Source organism: Protomyctophum parallelum (genome assembly GCF_964188405.1).
Source record: "Protomyctophum parallelum genome assembly, chromosome: 20".
NCBI lineage: Eukaryota > Metazoa > Chordata > Actinopteri > Myctophiformes > Myctophidae > Protomyctophum > Protomyctophum parallelum.
Window position 1 is genome coordinate 21,467,607 of NC_139718.1, and position 17,578 is coordinate 21,485,184.

General features: G+C 40.6%; 2 protein-coding genes across 5 annotated transcripts in view; both read left to right on the top strand.

Annotated features, from left to right (window-relative positions):
- The first annotated feature begins 4,723 nt into the window (after positions 1-4,723).
- spata7 (spermatogenesis associated 7) lies at positions 4,724-11,242 on the top strand. Its single transcript, XM_083791153.1, has 12 exons — positions 4,724-4,919; positions 5,452-5,520; positions 5,659-5,748; positions 5,929-5,976; positions 6,077-6,180; positions 6,894-7,360; positions 7,718-7,766; positions 9,246-9,367; positions 9,446-9,496; positions 9,624-9,701; positions 9,894-9,951; positions 10,107-11,242. The coding sequence occupies exons 1-12, from the start codon at positions 4,877-4,879 to the stop codon at positions 10,662-10,664; spliced, it is 1,737 nt and encodes a 578-aa protein (XP_083647279.1). The 5' UTR covers positions 4,724-4,876; the 3' UTR covers positions 10,665-11,242.
- A 973-nt stretch (positions 11,243-12,215) lies between these two features.
- ptpn21 (protein tyrosine phosphatase non-receptor type 21) overlaps positions 12,216-17,578 on the top strand; it is a 33,056-nt gene continuing 27,693 nt past the window's right edge. For 2 of the 4 annotated variants that reach the window (XM_083792016.1, XM_083792019.1), the window contains exons 1-3: positions 12,224-12,457; positions 13,967-14,272; positions 16,671-16,840. In XM_083792016.1, coding sequence (XP_083648142.1) covers positions 14,093-14,272; positions 16,671-16,840 — 350 coding nt within the window. In that variant the 5' untranslated portion in view covers positions 12,224-12,457; positions 13,967-14,092. Of the gene's footprint in view, positions 12,458-13,966; positions 14,273-16,670; positions 16,841-17,578 lie in introns of all 4 variants that reach the window. The other 2 variants (XM_083792017.1, XM_083792018.1) reach the window with 2 other exon arrangements.

Here is a 17,578-nt window from a genome sequence, read left to right on the forward strand (position 1 = left end):
TTCTTATCAATAAACAATCCACTGGGTTAAGTAGCCTATAAGGCTAAATTTACCGGCGACTAATTAAAATCATGAAACATTGCATGAACCATCGGCGCTGTTTTCTTGTGTCTTCTGTACATCATGTCTTGAATGGTGAATTGAAATTCGAACGCTCATTGTCTCATTTATCCGTCTCCTCTCAGCATGGCGTTAGCTTGACAGATTGCTACTTATGAGCCGTTTCACCGAGCTGTCATCCCATCTGGAGGACGACCCAACATCACGTCTATGGTGGACCGGTCCACGGGCAGACGACTGAGACGAGGCGTGCGCCAAAACCCGAACTTTTACGCATGCAAGATGCTCTGATGATTGCTCTCCGCTCCCTGATGGTCACCATCACCTCACACACCCTGCAGCAGCCGTTCAATTGGTCTAACTCAAGCTTAATTGCGAAGGATGCATTGTTGTAAGCATGCCGTCTAGATAGGCTAGATGCTAGACCAAGGCTACTTACTCTTAACAGGTGTGAGAGCGAAATCACCTCCAAAACCGGTAACTATTATCCTCTCATCGATTGGCAACCGGCGCCCGAGCACATGGTGCCGTTGAAAGTCCAGATGTGCGCCTATTCAGTCAGTGGCAGACTTAACCATTACATCATTCGCGTATGAGGACGCTGCTGCATTATTTATGAACTTGAACAGCTACAACGAAAATGAATCTCCCGAGCTCCTTCAAATCGTGCGAGCCAGCTTCAACAGATGACACCATCTCAACATGACAAATAGCATGCCATTATACGGACTGGCAGCTGGCTATTCCCTCGCTCTTTATTTCTATACACTTGTCTTTGATTTCATACACAAGTTTAAGTTGAACACAACTTTAGTTTAGTTTCTAATTTTTAATTTTAACTGTGAAATAGTCTATATAATACCTACCTTGTATCAAAGACGGTCCACGGACACCCCCCCCCCCCCCCCCACACACACACACAAATATAGCCTTTTTTCAATTATTATATTCTACTCTCTCTCTCCTCCATATCCCCTCCCTCTCTCTCTCTCTCTCTCTCTCTCTCTCTCTCTCTCTCTCTCTCTCTCTCTCTCTCTCTCTCTCTCTCTCTCTTCATTCTTAAAGTCCATATGAATTAATAACTAGAACCCCTCCAGACCTAGATCGTTGTCAGGCCGGGTTGTCTACCCAGACCTTAGAAGACCCAGACCCCCAGGGCTGTCCGGCTGTGTCAGTTATAGGCTACAGAAAATACCACAGACTGTAACACACAGTGACAGACTGTATTGAATATCATACACAATAGAGCCACATGCCTGATAGAATTGACAAAGCTTTTCTTTATACATTTTGTTAAACAGTTTTTAAACATACAAAAAAGCATACAAAAACAATCTTGTCACACTACACCCCTCGTGTGGAAATGGACCATGGACCTGTAAGGGCTCATTTGGGGGGGCAAATGTGATGCTGACCTCATCACATTTGTGATGACATCACAAATGTTTCAGAACATTGAAAATGTTTCAGAATCATGAAAAACCCCTATAGTTTGACATATACTTAAAGCATGATGAAATTTGTGGTATACAAGAATGGCCATAACTTGTTTTTCGCGATGTATCTGGCAGAGCAGGCCTCTTATTCTGTGGACCCTAATGACCAAATGAATAGAAAAAACACAAATAAAAAGTACGGCATGATATCACAGGTCCTCTCAAAATGTAGGCCTGTGGCTCCCCGGCTACAGTGGCACACAGCCTTTTTTCAATTGATCTATGTATTTCTGTTTTGAAAAACGGATTACCCCATAATCAGATTCCTGAAATAGAATACTGCACAGTGCCCAAGCTAAATTAAGTGCGAGCTGGTTCATTATATAGTGCCATTATTCCCAATGTCCATCCCTCAGTGTGCGAGCGATTTCTTTATTTTTTATTTTACTGTTAGTCGCTCAGCACCTGCCCAAGTTTGGGTTGGGGATGTGCATGTCTTTGCTCTCTTTTCCTGCAGTGAGGCCACAAAGACAGATTTATCTGTCTGCACTTGTTTTGTCACATGACAGTGTTGAATCCAAAATAACTGCAAATTGAAAACAATACTTTTCTCATAAGTGATGCAGGGTGAAAAGGTCTTAAGAACAATACACCAACCAAAAATGACATCCTGGTGACATCATGTTCCTATGTACAAAGTGGATACTCAATGTATCCAGATTTTCTATTGGGTTCACTCTGTTTTCCCATGTTGATACATTTCTTACTTTGTTGCAATATCTAAAATTGGTCACAATAGAATATGACGGGGACATTTTGATATTGTCTTGGATCCAAAATGTGTCCACGTACCATAATATAATATTAAATCAAGATATCTTAAGACATTTACTGTACTATAATTGTCATGATACAGTGTTAGGAATTTTGTTTGTGAACAGAAAGTGGCAATGTATTAACAGTAATACTGCTACAAAAGTAATTATTAATTGGGGCCAAGCCATGAAGGGGCTCAGGTAGGCCCCTGTGATTAATCTTAGTTTTTCTTCCTTCTTCTTATTTTTTTTTTCTGTGTGTCTATGGCACCCTCTAGGACAGATTTAGCCTGGGTTAGGGTAAGGGTTAGGGTTCTGTGTGTCTATGGCACCCTCTAGGACAGATTTAGCCTGGGTTAGGGTTAGGGTTAGGGTTCTGTGTGTCTATGGCACCCTCTAGGACAGATTTAGCCTGGGTTCCATGATTCACTGAGTGACAAAACAAATCCACGGAACGCAGCGAATTAGGCTGGAACCCAGGCTAGGACAGATTGGTCACTGTTTTCTTAGCTAGGACATTGTTCCTAATTCATACAACAGATTTGCTGACTTTCATGACCTCTGATCACAACAGGCAAGACTTTCAACATTTAAGCACATATATCTCCTGACCTGATTGTTGTACCCTCACAAACATGGTCCTCAGGGATGTGTCCCCTTATGAACAATAACCATTAACTTCACCTGTCAGCAGGTCAGAGGGAGAGGAGGTGACCAATTGCTGTTTTAGATTCTTGTTCCTGACTGTATATGTGTGAGTGCATGGGACCCGAATGGAAACAAAACCGCAAGGTCTTTCTTCGGAAATACTGTTGGACTAAAATGCCTGACTGTACCTGTTTGCATTTTTTATATTGTCTAATAAAATATTAAATCAATCAATCAAAACTAGAAATTACGAAGTCCACCATGTTTTTTTTCTTCCCTTTTTTATAATAATAATTGTAATTCATTCCGAACAATTTGGACCAATGCTCATCAGTCTCTGATAAAAAAAGATATATTTCATATTTTCATATACTCAATTCTCAGAGGTGTGGCCTGGGCAGGCCCCCCTGAACATTACTTGTGACTGCAATGTCCAATCACAAGGAAACTTGAAATCTGTTAAGACTTCTGTACCAAATTTGGTGCAATTCCAGTTACATGGCAGGAGAATGTGCAGTCTTGCACATGTGCAGTCTGGCCTCAGTTTGAGTATAGAAGACATATTTTTTCTTAACCACTGTCTTAAGCCCTATAGTGTCGCAGTCCCGCCCCCTACCAGGGCCCAGGAAATTATTTCCCGTTCATTTTCCTCATAGACATTTTAAAAAGTATTTATTTAAAGACCCTTTAAGCGTCGTACAAAGCCAACTTGAGTTGTGAGAAATCATGACAACAAACAAAACATTTCGGGCCGAACAAATAATTAGAAAGAAGAAGAAAACGGCAGGTTACACAACAAAAATAAACAAAAAACAAAAAACAAAAAACAAACAAACAAACAAACAAACAAACTGGCATTCATCCCCCTTCGGCACTACATCACCCTATGCATCATCTCTTGGTAACCAAAAATGGATGATGCCTGTAAAGATGTGCATGAGCTTGGAGGCCATCATTTACTTCTTACGGGATAAGACGCTTACAGTAAAGTCATTTGTTTGGCAACAGAAGTTGACTAATGTTAAAGATATGAGATAATAGCTTACTGTAAATCACTCAGGCTACACAGAATGCTTTCAGGATAATTTAAAATCAATCAAGATTCTCCAGAAACTAGGATGGAATCCATGTGTCATTTCCTGTCTTAAGAGAAACATGCCATGTCATCCCAAACTCTAAACCTAACCTCCGTCTTAACGGTCTTAACCAACCTGCCACGTATAGGTCACTTACTCACTGAACCCTAACCTCAGTCTTAACTGGCCATGCCTCAGTCTTAACGGGCCACATAGGTCGCTAACCTCAGTGATCGGCCACGTCACGTAGGTCCGACTAACGGGAGGTTGGATTTATGGGCAGTCCCCAGCCAAAATCGCTGTTAATAGCCTGATAGACTTCGTAACAGTTTATGTTACATTTGTTAATATTTTTGAATGCTAATTTGTTTTTTGAAAATTACTTGAGCAGATCTACAAGCTGTGTTGTGAGCTTAACCCAAATATTGTATGGGGTCACTAGCTGGTCCAAATATTCTACATTATTTATGGAGTGTGTCTTGTCATATGGACCATAAAACATAAAACACCAAAACATAAATACCGGTAGGTAAACAATATCACAATAAATAAACGTATGTGTGTGTGTGTGTGTGTGTGTCATGTGTGCGCGCGCGTGTGCATGTGTGGTGTGCACGCGCGCGCGTGTGTGCTTGCGTACGCATGCGCGTAATGACGCAACACGCAATCATAGCAACCAGCATGGCGACGGAGAAGCTTTCACCTCATCTCCATGAAGCTAGCTTTAGCTAATAAGTGAGACATTACCTCACCCACCAGAGCGTTGTAATGTTTACCCTTACTGTGATTTTAGGATGCACTCAAGCTTCACTGTTAATGTACCCGAAGACTTCTGAGGAACATGGGATACGCTGAATGTGGCATTATAATGGAACCGAAGAGAGGTAAATAAATAATTAGCTAAAGCTAAAGCTACTTAAGGTAGCGAAACTAAGACAGTCAGTCATCCTCAATCCTTTTAAAGGACCAATAATTGACCAACTATTACATAATTTGATAATTATGCATTACGATACGACGGCTGATTTATCTTCTGCAACCGAAATCATGCTTTATTGTTGGTCCAGAGTGACTTAGTTTTTTTTTTATTTTTTATAATGAAGCCTTGAAGGGGTTCGCGAGAAATCACAGTGAAACTGATAAAATTAGCTGTTCTTGTATTTGCTTAGCCTACAACTTGTAGTAGCTAGTCATGGTACTGGACTGGTAGCCTATATAATTTCGCAGGGGACCTCCTGAATACAGGTTACTATAGCTCAAATACATTTAGTCAAAGGCGAAAGAGAACGGACGGCACGGGGCTTAATTGGTGGTTATTATTATTAATCTTTAGCTCTGGTCCATAACGCATTAGAGCTATCGACCAGAGGCTAATTAGAGCTAATTAATCTTGTAATCTTGTCATTCAAATTGCAGTGAGTGCATCGCCTGTATCGGGATGCAGTCTTAGCAGTCTCAGAGGACAGACAAGTTTGAAAAGCAGCAGTAAGTATTGCATATCAAAGAGTTATTATTGTCTACAGTTGAATATTGATTGTTGAGGATGATCATTATACATCCAAAACTGACAGTCTATCTTTACATGTCAGCACAACTGATTACAGTGTTAATCTGTTTATGCAGCTTTCTGTCCAGGGTCATCTAGCAGGACGACCCGGGCCATCATTCAAGACCACATGGTGTCTCATTACAAAAAGGTCTACACTGCTAAAGGTAGGATATCCAATAGCCTATGCCACGCAGAGACTCTAATATTCAAAATGAATAATGTTTGTTGTATCATCATAAAATAAAATTTACTTTGGTTTTGGCATCTGGGTAAAGGTCATATTATGGCTGGTGGTTATTCATTTAGATATTTATTCATTAGATACGTATTCTGTTCATCCACAGCTGTCGTTGATGCCTCAGTACCTAAAAGCTTGACGTGTAGTGTAAAATGTAAGTTGTACTCATCAGATATCCTTGTCTAATGCAAAATGAAACCACTTTTGTTAATCTTCTGGGTGGTTATTTGATTTTGAATACATACTTTTCGCAGACAATGACCAGATAAAGCGAGAGCAGCTGAGGAAAGGTGACCGTCCACACTCCGCACACTCCCTGTCACAGAGGAACAGCAGAGCTTCCTGCCTGTCATCTCAGGTAGGAACAGATATCTAGAACCAATAATCAACTTCATCTCGCTCATGTAGGTTAATCGATGAAACGAGAAGCAGGATTTATTTATTTATTTATCAACCAATCAACATGAACATTTTCAATTTGATTTTAATAATGGACTAATCTGTTAAATCTGATTTCTGGATGAATAAATATTTATTATACTTTTATTTACGTCCTGTATTAGTGGGAAAGGAGAGAGAGGGAGGACCGAGGTCAGACCAGAGATTGGTCAGTGAGAGAGAGGGTACAGAACAGGTGAGGTGAGAGAGAAAGGGAGGGAGAGAGAATGAGAGATTAGGGAAGGGGTGGCGGTCTATTAAAGTTTCACCCACACAAATGTAAATGGAGCCTAATGAATGCAGTGATGTAAATAGGTTTTCAATGTAATGAGTCCCAGAATGCAGGAATGGTCTTTTATGAGTCCCAGGGACATTTTATGAGTCCCCATGTACTCCCATTTCATTTTATATGGTTATAATGTGGTTATATTCATGTAGAAAACAGAAGAAGAAAGGATTATTATAACTAAAGCTAGCAAAATAGACTAGAATAAAAAACAGTACATTAGTACAGTAGTGCATCCCGTGGATGCAGAGGTCATTGTTTTATTGCGTCCCTTAACTATAAACTGCGTTTTGGGATGCAAAATGCAACCTATTTTAATCTCTGTGAATGCAATCTTTGATTTTTAGAGATGGAGATCAGTTCACGGTGAAGAATACTTCTGCCCAGGTCGTTCCATGGTCTGCACCCCGAAGTTCACCACATCTTTCCATGCCAAGCAGATTGTTTATCCGTCATTCACAGTTGGTGGTTTTCAGGGCCTTCCTCACAATGTCCGGCCTTCATCAGAATTCGACTACAGGAGTCCACAACCAATCTCCTACAGGCAGCCTTCGGCACACTCCTCGGCTCCACCGGGCACACAGAGTAGCTTCAAGAGTTTCCAGGACCCTGTCCAGAAGACGTATAGTGGGGACCTACTCCAGAAACATTCTCACTACTTCACTCAGGAGGACAAGCCCTTCACTCCCAGGACCCTGAAGTCAGATAAAAGCTCCTACCTTGCACAGTATCGCTACTACACATCCCCACGAAATAAACAAAATCAAGGTTGCACGAATTCTGCACTTTTGCGGCAGGAGACATACCATGGAAGGTGGGTTTCCTCTCTCTTTCTGTCGCTATATTGACAAGACTACCTTATTTTACTGTACATACATACTGTATATAGTCCAAGTGCAGAATGCCAGGCAAGGTTTTTTTCCCCTTCTGTACTAGTATAACTGGTGCTTCATTTCTAGTCCCAGTGTGTTGCTACTTGCTGTCCATTTTTTATTCTGTATGATCTGTGTTTCTTACTGCTGTGCTGCCATTGATAACTGAATTTCCCTCACAGGATCAGTAAAGCGGTCTCTGTCTATCTCTCTCTCAACTGTCATGTTTTTTAATTCTTTCAAATCTACAAATCAGCACTCTGTACAGCAAATTGTTCAATTCTTTCTCTTGTATGCAGCACACAAACCAGGGAATACTCATCAACTGAGTTTGATGATCCACCTCAGGTATGTTGATCTATTTGTTTGTTTATTATCAGGGCCATGTACAAAGTGATCCAGAGCTACAGTACATACTGTAGCTCATTTCTAATTTTCCTTCCTGTGCAGAAAGACGTTCAAGGCAATACAAACCATACAGGCAAAAAACAATACAATACAATTTGTGTGTGTGTATGTGTGGAAAAATACAAATAATTTATAGACGGCTAACAGAAATTAGATCAGCATGCCACGCATCAAATTGGCATGCTAGGAATACAGCAGATAATAATAATAATACATTTTATTTATAAGGCGCCTTTCAGGGCACTCAAGGTCACCGTACAGGTTAAAAACAGTACAAAACAGTTAAAAGCAAATCAAAACTAGGGCACAGCTTGCAGCGGAAGACACAGGTCAGTTATATAGCTGCCTAAACAGGTGGGGTACAGATACTGTACATACGGTAGTTGGACATAGGGAAACCAGTGTGATTGATAACATGACTGTCTGTATCTTGCCAGAAAATAATTACATAAGGGGACATAACTGAGACTGCACTATCAATCATATTGGATGCACAATATGGCATGTTGTAATGAGTACCACTTAATCTCTCAAATTGGTAGAAGAGAATGAACTGCAGCTCAAGGTCACATGCAGTGTTATTGTACCTTCAATAGAGCACCGAAGTCCTGACGTCACTGTCAGTAGAGGGCGTCAGTCCCCAGGTTCATGTACTTTTTATTTGCATTGTAATCTCCATAGGGGGATTTTAGATCGCCTCATATAAGAACTGTGTTTGAAAAATAAACCGATCATCCCGGCCTTTTCACTCATATGGATATGATGCATCGACTGAAGGTGGAAATGTACAAATATACCCAAAGAGTAACAAAATAAGGGTTATAAACAAGTCAAACAACCCAGAGACTACATTTCCGGGTAGGCGGGGTTGCTGCATCTGCACAACAGAAACTGAATGTTAATTACGTTTATTTTTATTTAATTGATATTTAATGTTTCGTGGTTAGTACGAGTCGAGTCACCACCAGCTGAGCTTACGTCAACAAGGAATCTCAGGAACGCAATGTGTTGACAGCTGGGCGTGACGTATATTAGCACCGACATTGCCTTCATATGTAGTTTCAAGGCTTTTGTGGCCACATTAATTCCATTTTCTCCAGAAACTGGCTGTATCAAATATGAATGGACATCATTAACGACGCACAGCCACTGACAGAAAGGCCGGGGTGGTCGGTTTATTTTTCAAACACAGTTCTTATATGAAGCGACCTAAAATCGCCCTATGGGGATTACAATGCAAATAAAAAAATACATGAACCTGTGTATTGGCGCCCTCTACTGAAAGTGACGTCAGACTTTGGTGCTCTATGAGTAAACGGCTCTGCCGAATGTTTGCAATAGTATCCCATAAAAAGTATGTAGAGCTATAAAGTATAAAGCTGTAAAGTAGTATCAATATTTGTCCCCTCTTACTTGCAGGGATTCAGCACTGAATATGATTGGTCCGAGGATGAGTCCAATGGTCTCAATGTCTCAGTATCTAGACAACAAAACAAAAACGTGAAGAGCAGAAGCAGCAGTTTCTTTCTTTCCTCGTCCAAGTAAGATTTCTTCATAATCTTTGATTCGATATGTAACGGTAGTGCCTGGATTATATCAAGTGTTGTTGTGTTTTTAAGGTTCTCACCAGAAGGCATTAAATCTCCAATTATGATGAGAGTATCTGCAGAGTAAGTTCTTTTTCAATAGAACTATGTATATAGCTCAAATATAAACATCTGCTAATGGATACATTGTAAATGTTATCAAATGTGATCAAAAATAATTTTGAATATCTCACCTGTAATTTCTTAAAAGGGAAGAAGAATTAATGTACCTTGAATTCATCGCTGATGTCACGAGCGACATATTGACCAGAGGGCTCTTCTCTGACAGGTGGGTGATTTTTATGAGCTGTATTCAACTGACTTTATTTAAGGCTATGAATAATCACAGGTGACAGCATGGGTTCATATTCTTTCCATAATGATTCATGAAAGTCATACTAAATTAATTGTAAACAGCAGTGGCCCGGGGCTTGGTGTGGTACTGCTTCATGAGTCCTTAAATGTCATTGTCTTTTTCTAGGGTGCTAGAGCGTGTGTTTCAACGTCACATTAACACGAATAAGCATCGGCTGGATGTGGTAAGGTTCTTCTTTAACCAACAATGGTACATTTAGCTGATTCTTTTTTTGTTTTGTTTTAATGATGGTAATGAACCCATCATTAAGCATGAATATATAGGCAGGAAATTGCATTGTACACTTGCACGTTTTAAGTGAATGCTTTCCTTTTTAAGGGTAAAATGCGCCACCGTCTGGAAGTGTTACGAAAGGATTTCAATTCACCCACATGCAATGCAGATGTGGAGACCAAGGAGAATAATGTATATGAACAGCCACTCAGCCTGGAACGGAGCGTTTCAAGCTCAATGGAGACCAAAGAAGACAATAACCTCCTACCATATGCATCACTCGTCAAAGACCATGTTTCACTAGGAGGTGCTGTGCCCTTCTTTGTTTCCACACAATCATATGCCTGCTCCAAGGAGAGAACTGTCTTAGCTACTGAAGCAGGTAAAGAGGACTTTGAGGATCTCTGTGAGAACTATACTCTGAACAGCCAAGAATACAAACTTCAGCACAATGATTACACTATTGTGACTGGCGATGAAGGCCTGCATCTTATCACATCTGAAGACAATCGGGATGAATTATCGAATGAGCTGGAGGGTCTAGGGAGACGCTTGTCGGAATCTTTGCATGTGTCTGGTAATACATTCAACAACGACCAGGAGGCAGTTATTGAGCAACATATGAATATTACATATGTGTCTCTCAGTGATGACGAGTTCTGACTGCCATTTCTTAGAAAAAGATTTTCAAGTGCTACAGTGTCTTGCTTTGTGCTTGAAAATCAATTTGTTTCATTGTTCACATTGTGTGATGAAGTATACCGAATATTAGCTTTATTCAGGGATCTGTTACAAGGCTAAAACATTTTTTTTTTTTAATGTTTTTGAAATCCATTAAATAAATGTAGACTAAAAAGCACACTTTTTCTAACTTTTTTAAAAGCACAACAGATGACACATAGTAAAACATAATGCAGATGCTCTGTGGCACAAAATTATTAGGAGCATGCACAAGATTGGGAATTTGTCACAATGTTTTGCAACTCTTGGCCGTTGTTGCCTTTTTTATGTGCTGTCTCATGTCAAAAATCAATGTATGGCAATATAGAATGTTTAGTAAGTACTAAAGTACAGAGACCACAATTGATATCAGAGACACAGGATGGGGGACACGGTGGTGCTGTCGCCTCACAGCTAGAAGGTCCTGGGTTCGATACCCGCTGTGAGTGCTGGGGCGTGTTCTCTAATCCGTGTCATCAGTGCCCATATCTGAGGCATTGGCGAAAGGGCCTTTCTGTGTGGAGTTTATGTTCTCCCCGTGTCTCCTAGGGTAGGTACCCTCACAAAAAAAAACATGCAGTAATCCTGGTCCCCCCCCCCCCCCTGGCCAGCCAGGGTGCCTGATGGAGGGGAAAGGAATTGGTCAGCAGAAAAACGTGTTCCTTCCGCGGGAAACTCCCCCCTGTCAGGTGAAAAGAAGCATCTTGGATGCCCTCCCCAGGTTGGCAGAGGAAGTGTAGTGCCCAGGATTACATTAGATAATTGACACTGGGTGAAAGAATTGTGGATAAAACAATATCCAAAGCCTCACAATATTTTCTTTCAGTATTGCCCCTTTGAAACTGCCATATTGTATTGTCCATAAACATGCACTGATGTAAAACAGAAGTTTTTTTTTGTGTGTGTGTTTTGCAGAGAAAATATTGATTATTATGTTTATAGTGTTGAGTCAGGATTGTACAAAAAGCAATGTTTTATTAATGTATATTTCTCTATACTGAGTGTGCTTCTACTATTTAGTTGTAGAAGTTTGCTGTGTCTTTACATTTGTAATACATTTGTACTGTACCAACGTAAAATGATTGCACATGATTACAAATGTAGAAAGAAAATTCATTGTCATATTATTAAAATAATAATTGCACACATTTACACACACATTACAAAAATCCAAACGCTCACATCAACCAACAAACAGTAAACAGACAAGACAGCAGCCAGCAGTTCTAGGCAGCTGTCCCATTTCTGGCATTTTCAGCTCCCAGTCCTGGCATTCCAGCTGTCTGATGTCATGGTCTCAAAGCCTTCATGTATCCCGCCGCAACGGAGGATCTATAAATGTGTAAATGCGAAAACTGCTTTCGAGACCATGCAACATCTAAATGAATGTTTATAAAAACATATATAGATGTACAGAATTATGAATATGTTAGCATGATTTACCACATGTTTAAAAAAATAAAAAGCCCCTAAACTATAAACGGAGATCCGGCGCGGATGTAGATGGGATACACTTGTTGCTCTTTCAGTCCCCAGGAAGTGAAGCGCGTTAAGAACTTAGCTGAACTCTGGGAGGCATGGAGCGTTACGGTGGATTAAAACCTGGAACAAATGTAAGATAAATATACGTTACTTCGCTTTGGTTCATTTTAAATTCACGATGAAGACTTGACTGACGTCAAAATGGCCGACCTGATAACGACCGAAGCATAAGCACAGTGCATTGTATATGACAGGTAACGTGGACGTTATTATTTGCAATATATACCTACCCGGCGACGTCAGCTCTCCTACACTGTGAGATCCATGTGGACCGCGTCTATTTGCTGGAATACATGCTACCGAGCTAACGCTATTTGACTGCAATGATGTCCAATAACGTAACAAGTATACCAAACGGTTTGATTTATGTATGTTTCACGCGTTTAGTGTTTGTTTAGTCTGTTTTAACTAGTGCTTCGTGGATCATTCAAAATATACTGATGGATGTTGCACGTAACGTTGTTGAAGTGTCGTATGTTGAAGTGTGGGGGGGTTGTTGTGATGTGGTAAACTGAGTCTGTGTCGCCGCTCGCCGGGGTCCGTGGTTGGATCAGACCCTCTGGATCAGACTTAGCCCTGGAACATAACTGCCATGATGATTATCATGACAGTCATGCAGTAACTTTGCCCTGTTTTTTGCGCTCGCTGCATTTAGAAGATTTCCGTATATATAAACATTCAGATTTCAAATATAAAGTACTCACAAAGTGTCCCACGGGTGTTAGTTAGTAGCAGCGCCAGCGATTAGAATTGCTGCGTCCCGCGTTGTTTAATAAAAAGCATTTTTGTCCGAGCTCCCCGGCTACTTTTTTCAAACGGGGTTCGTTTGGGAAATCCGCAGTTGCACACCGGGAGCGCACTCGCCTATTAGTCTGTATTGGCAGGGCGGTCAGCGTACCTATATCGAACACACCGAGTGCCACCCTCCTCCCGACCGATAGGGGCGCGTAGTTGAAAGCCAATGGCAAAATAACACCTCGGATAAAAATGCTTTTTATTAAACAACGCGGGATGCAAAAATTCTAATCGCTGGCGCTGCTACTAACTAACACCCGTGGGACACTTTGTGAGTACTTTATATTTGAAATGCGAATGTTTATATATTTAAATTCTTTGTAAATGTAGCGTTCGCAAAAACCAGGGTGAAGTTGCGTCATGACTCGTATGAATACGAGAGTCATGAATCATGGCTAGATCAGACTATGGTCTGGAAGGAGGATGAGTGCTACCGCATGCTTGGAACATTAACCAACGTTATTATTGTTTGGGTGACTCGTTTAGCCTGCCACACTTTATTAGCAGCAGACCGTTGTTTTAAACTTAAGTTTAAGTCAGCTGAAGTTTGACATGGGCGGAAAAGGTTTAAACTTCACAAATTAGCAGTAGTAGTGGCAGATACCAAATAAAATCGAAATAAAATCCAGAGATTTAAGAGGATTAATGTTGCTGTAAATCCCAGTTGTCTAGTCAGTGGGACATCTGTTTTAGAGTGTAAATTGTAAGCCAGTTGTAAATCCATTCACCATGCAAATGCATGCACGTTGTTTTCATTTGTTGTTGTCATTATTATTATTATTATTGTATTTTTATTCATTAGATCCAGTCATTCTAAGAAACAAATTGCACAATGCATGTTGAGTTGAGTGCTGTAAAGAGGCCTTGAGATTTTTTCTCATGTCTCATTCCTGTTATCTCTCATTCAGGTTTTCCTGTTGATGATGAGCCTGATGACTACCTGTCCTTACATTCATACTTTCCTTGGAGAACCAGCAACGCTACACGTTTTCTTGGACTAAGAGGAGACCTGCCCTTCGGCAGGTTTGGGAAACATGCCCTTACCATTTGGCTTAAAACTCAAAAGGACTCGAAGGTACACTGTCTCGAGCAAGAGTTGCCTTGTCACCCGGATCCAGCTCCTAAATGGGGAGTTTGTTGAGTTTACACTTTCCGTGGAGAGCACTGGACAGGAATGTTTGGAGGCAGTTGCCCAGAGACTTGAGTTAAGAGAGGTATGTATGTTCATGCAAACACAAGTGCTGATTGTTTTCACCAGTAGACCTATTTGGGATTGTCAGAGCTATGTTTTGGTCAACGCATACCAGAATAGGTAACCGTTAGTGTGACAGGCAGCAGAAACCAAGATAAGACCACCTTATCAGTGTATCGTTGTTATTTCATAGACATAAATCCATTCCTTTACTATTATGTCATTTGCAAGACACAACTTAAATGTTTGTCATTGGCAAACACCAACTACAACACTGTATGTGGCAGGTCACTGTGGACAATGGTCATAATGAGACTAAAGACTATGTAGATAGATTTACAAACATGTAATTATTGGAGCCAGTGATAAACTGGAGAATGTTGTTGAGAATCAGGTTTGAAACTTGAATTAGGTCTCTAATGCCGCTTCACCACATCGCCTGCACTGTAAGACTGTATGGTACTTTTTTCGCCCTCACCACTACCAACTACCACTACCAACCCACACTCGGTCTCTCTTCCTCCTTCCTGTTTACAACTCAATTAACAGGTCTATTGTTTAATGGGGATCCAATGCAAAGCAGGCTGCACAATCATCAAATGCTTACAGTCTGGTACAGTGCTGGTTATATGGAAAAGTAGGCCTTATTCCTAAGTGTGACACACAATGCTGACTTGAGTCATTTGCAAGAGGATATAAGGCACAGTGTGGTTTACTCAATTACACTTTTAAAGACTTTTCTTTTTAACATAATTTGTTTTATCTCACCCCACTGGGCTCCAGTAGGACAGTTACTGACATACAATTTGTAATACCTATATTACGTTTCGTTTTCATGCTGGAGGGACTACCGGTAGTCTGTTCTTTGTTTGTGCAACACATGCATGTGTTTTATGTAGATTTCAGTCTATGCTAGAAGGGCATGCATGGCCTTTAACTGGAATTGATGTATGCATTTTGTTATTTTAAACTTCTGCAGCAGGGATAAGTTGATGTTTTCAAAATTATATCCTATGACCCCAAACTCCTTTTCAGACTGTCTTGTCTGCAACATGAGATAGGCGACTGACCATGGTCATGGTGCTTTATTAGCCACTTAAAGCCTTGGACCAAGACTGACAGATTCCTTTCACCGATTTATTATGTACAAATCCCAAATATAAACGGCTTATCCTTCCTGTTGGGACGCCTCTTTTCAATATTAAATACTGTATAGTTTAATAAAGAGATGTTTTAATCTTGTATGGACCAGAATGTCGCAGTATTTCGTTTCCATTGAGTGTAATGCAATACTGGCTTCCACTCCACATGAGAGAGAGCCACTGCACTCATTGAGGAATACAGTGAACTTCCAATTAGAGGTCGGCGGGTAAGCCTGACCCCTGAAATAACTGAGGGTCGGACTGCTGGAATGAAGTGCTTGGATTTGATTTGTAAATGTATGGAGGCCTAGTACAGGAAGAGAAATCCCCCAGATATTTGGGGTGGAATCCAAGTCTTACACAAATGCAATTGATAAAATAAATAAAACCCTATACGTATCCGGGTCCCCCACTCCCCCAGGGCTCTCTACGTACTTGCTGTGTTCCTTTTTAAACCAAACCGCTTCACAAATAGAATAGTGAGAGTCCCTAAGGTTTATGTGGTTAAAAACCAATACATCTGTTACAATTGGGTCAGTAATAGCATTTCACTTAAAAGAACCGACCTGATCTAGATCTACAGATCTACAGTATGTATGTATGTATTTTCTGGTTGCATACTAACCATACTGTATATGTGGTGTTGTTAACAGACAGCCTCTAAGGTTTGTCTACACAGGAATGGTGGGTAATAATTTCATATTTGTGGTGAGAAAGCACTTGTAGTTACAATGGAAATATTGTGGCCACAATCTACTCCCAACAAACAAGCCTACAGTACAGGTTACTTCTCTTACTAGCCAGTGTGTTCATTGTCAGATGCCCTCTGCTGAGTTACAGCCAGGCAGTCACAAGACTTCAGTTCACAGGGAGTGGCACCAGCCCGTAACTCCTGAAGTTGTTTGAATGGTTTGATACTCGGCGTAATGCAGAAGATACTGTACCTGCTTACTTGCTTAGAGCTTTTCCCCTCTTCATATAATTACAGTATGACTGCAAAATACTGAAGTACACCTTCAGGATTGGGCTTGGAGCTTTTGAATAGGAGCACGTCTTTTTTACTCATGTAGTTATACATTTCAGCTATAATCATATTGGGTCACATTTGGGATATTTAATCAATACGAATACTATAATAAATCCAGCATTCCTTCTAGTATGCCCCAAATAGTTTAGCCCAAAGCGGCCTGTGGGATTTACTGCTTGTAGCCAGAATGTTTCCTTCATCGCAGAATGATTTAGGTCTGAGGTCTCACCCTTTCTTCTTTCCTCTGACAGATAACATACTTCAGTCTTTGGTACTTCAACAAGCAGAACCAACAGAGATGGATAGACCTGGAGAAGCCCCTGAAGAAGCAGCTAGACAAGTATGGGCTGGAGCCCACCGTTTACTTTGGAGTTGTGTTTTATGTACCCAGTGTCACTCAACTCCAGCAGGAGATCACCAGGTGAGACCCCGTTAACAATGTTGGTGATCAGGAGCACATGCGTTTATGTATGAATTGGGATTATTTTAAAATATATATATTTATTTTAACTTACTCATTTTTTAATTTGATTTTCTTTTTGAAAGCATGCAAGCCATTTAAGCCTTATTAAGCCTATTGTAACCCTAGACTACAAACAGGCTTGTGTGCGCACGCGCGCACACACACACACACACACACACACACACACACACACACACACACACACACACACACACACACACACACACACACACACACACACACACACACACACACACACACACACACACACACACACTCTCACACTCACACAGTGGCAGATGCAGATGACATATGTTCAGTCAGCCAGCAAATCACATTACTCAAGATAGGCTATTTGGATTATAATGACAATGGAAGTAATATCCTGTCACCAGTATTGTATTTGTACATGTCTGATATAATTGCTTTTAAATAATCAAAAAATATAAGGGCAGCTTCACAGATAAAACAAAACGAAATATAAATCTGGTTCTATTGTGAGGAGAACTCAACAAAGTGATCCTTGACCTTTACCTTGAAGTCGGTGTGTGGGCTCTACCTTTTTTGTGAGGAGGGCCTGAAATTTTGACATAACATTTCAAAATGCCATTTCAGAGTGCCTGTGTGTCACTCTCAAAGGCACAACATCTCCATCAGCCTGCATAAAACAGTGTGTTTTGAAGAGCTGTTAAGAGC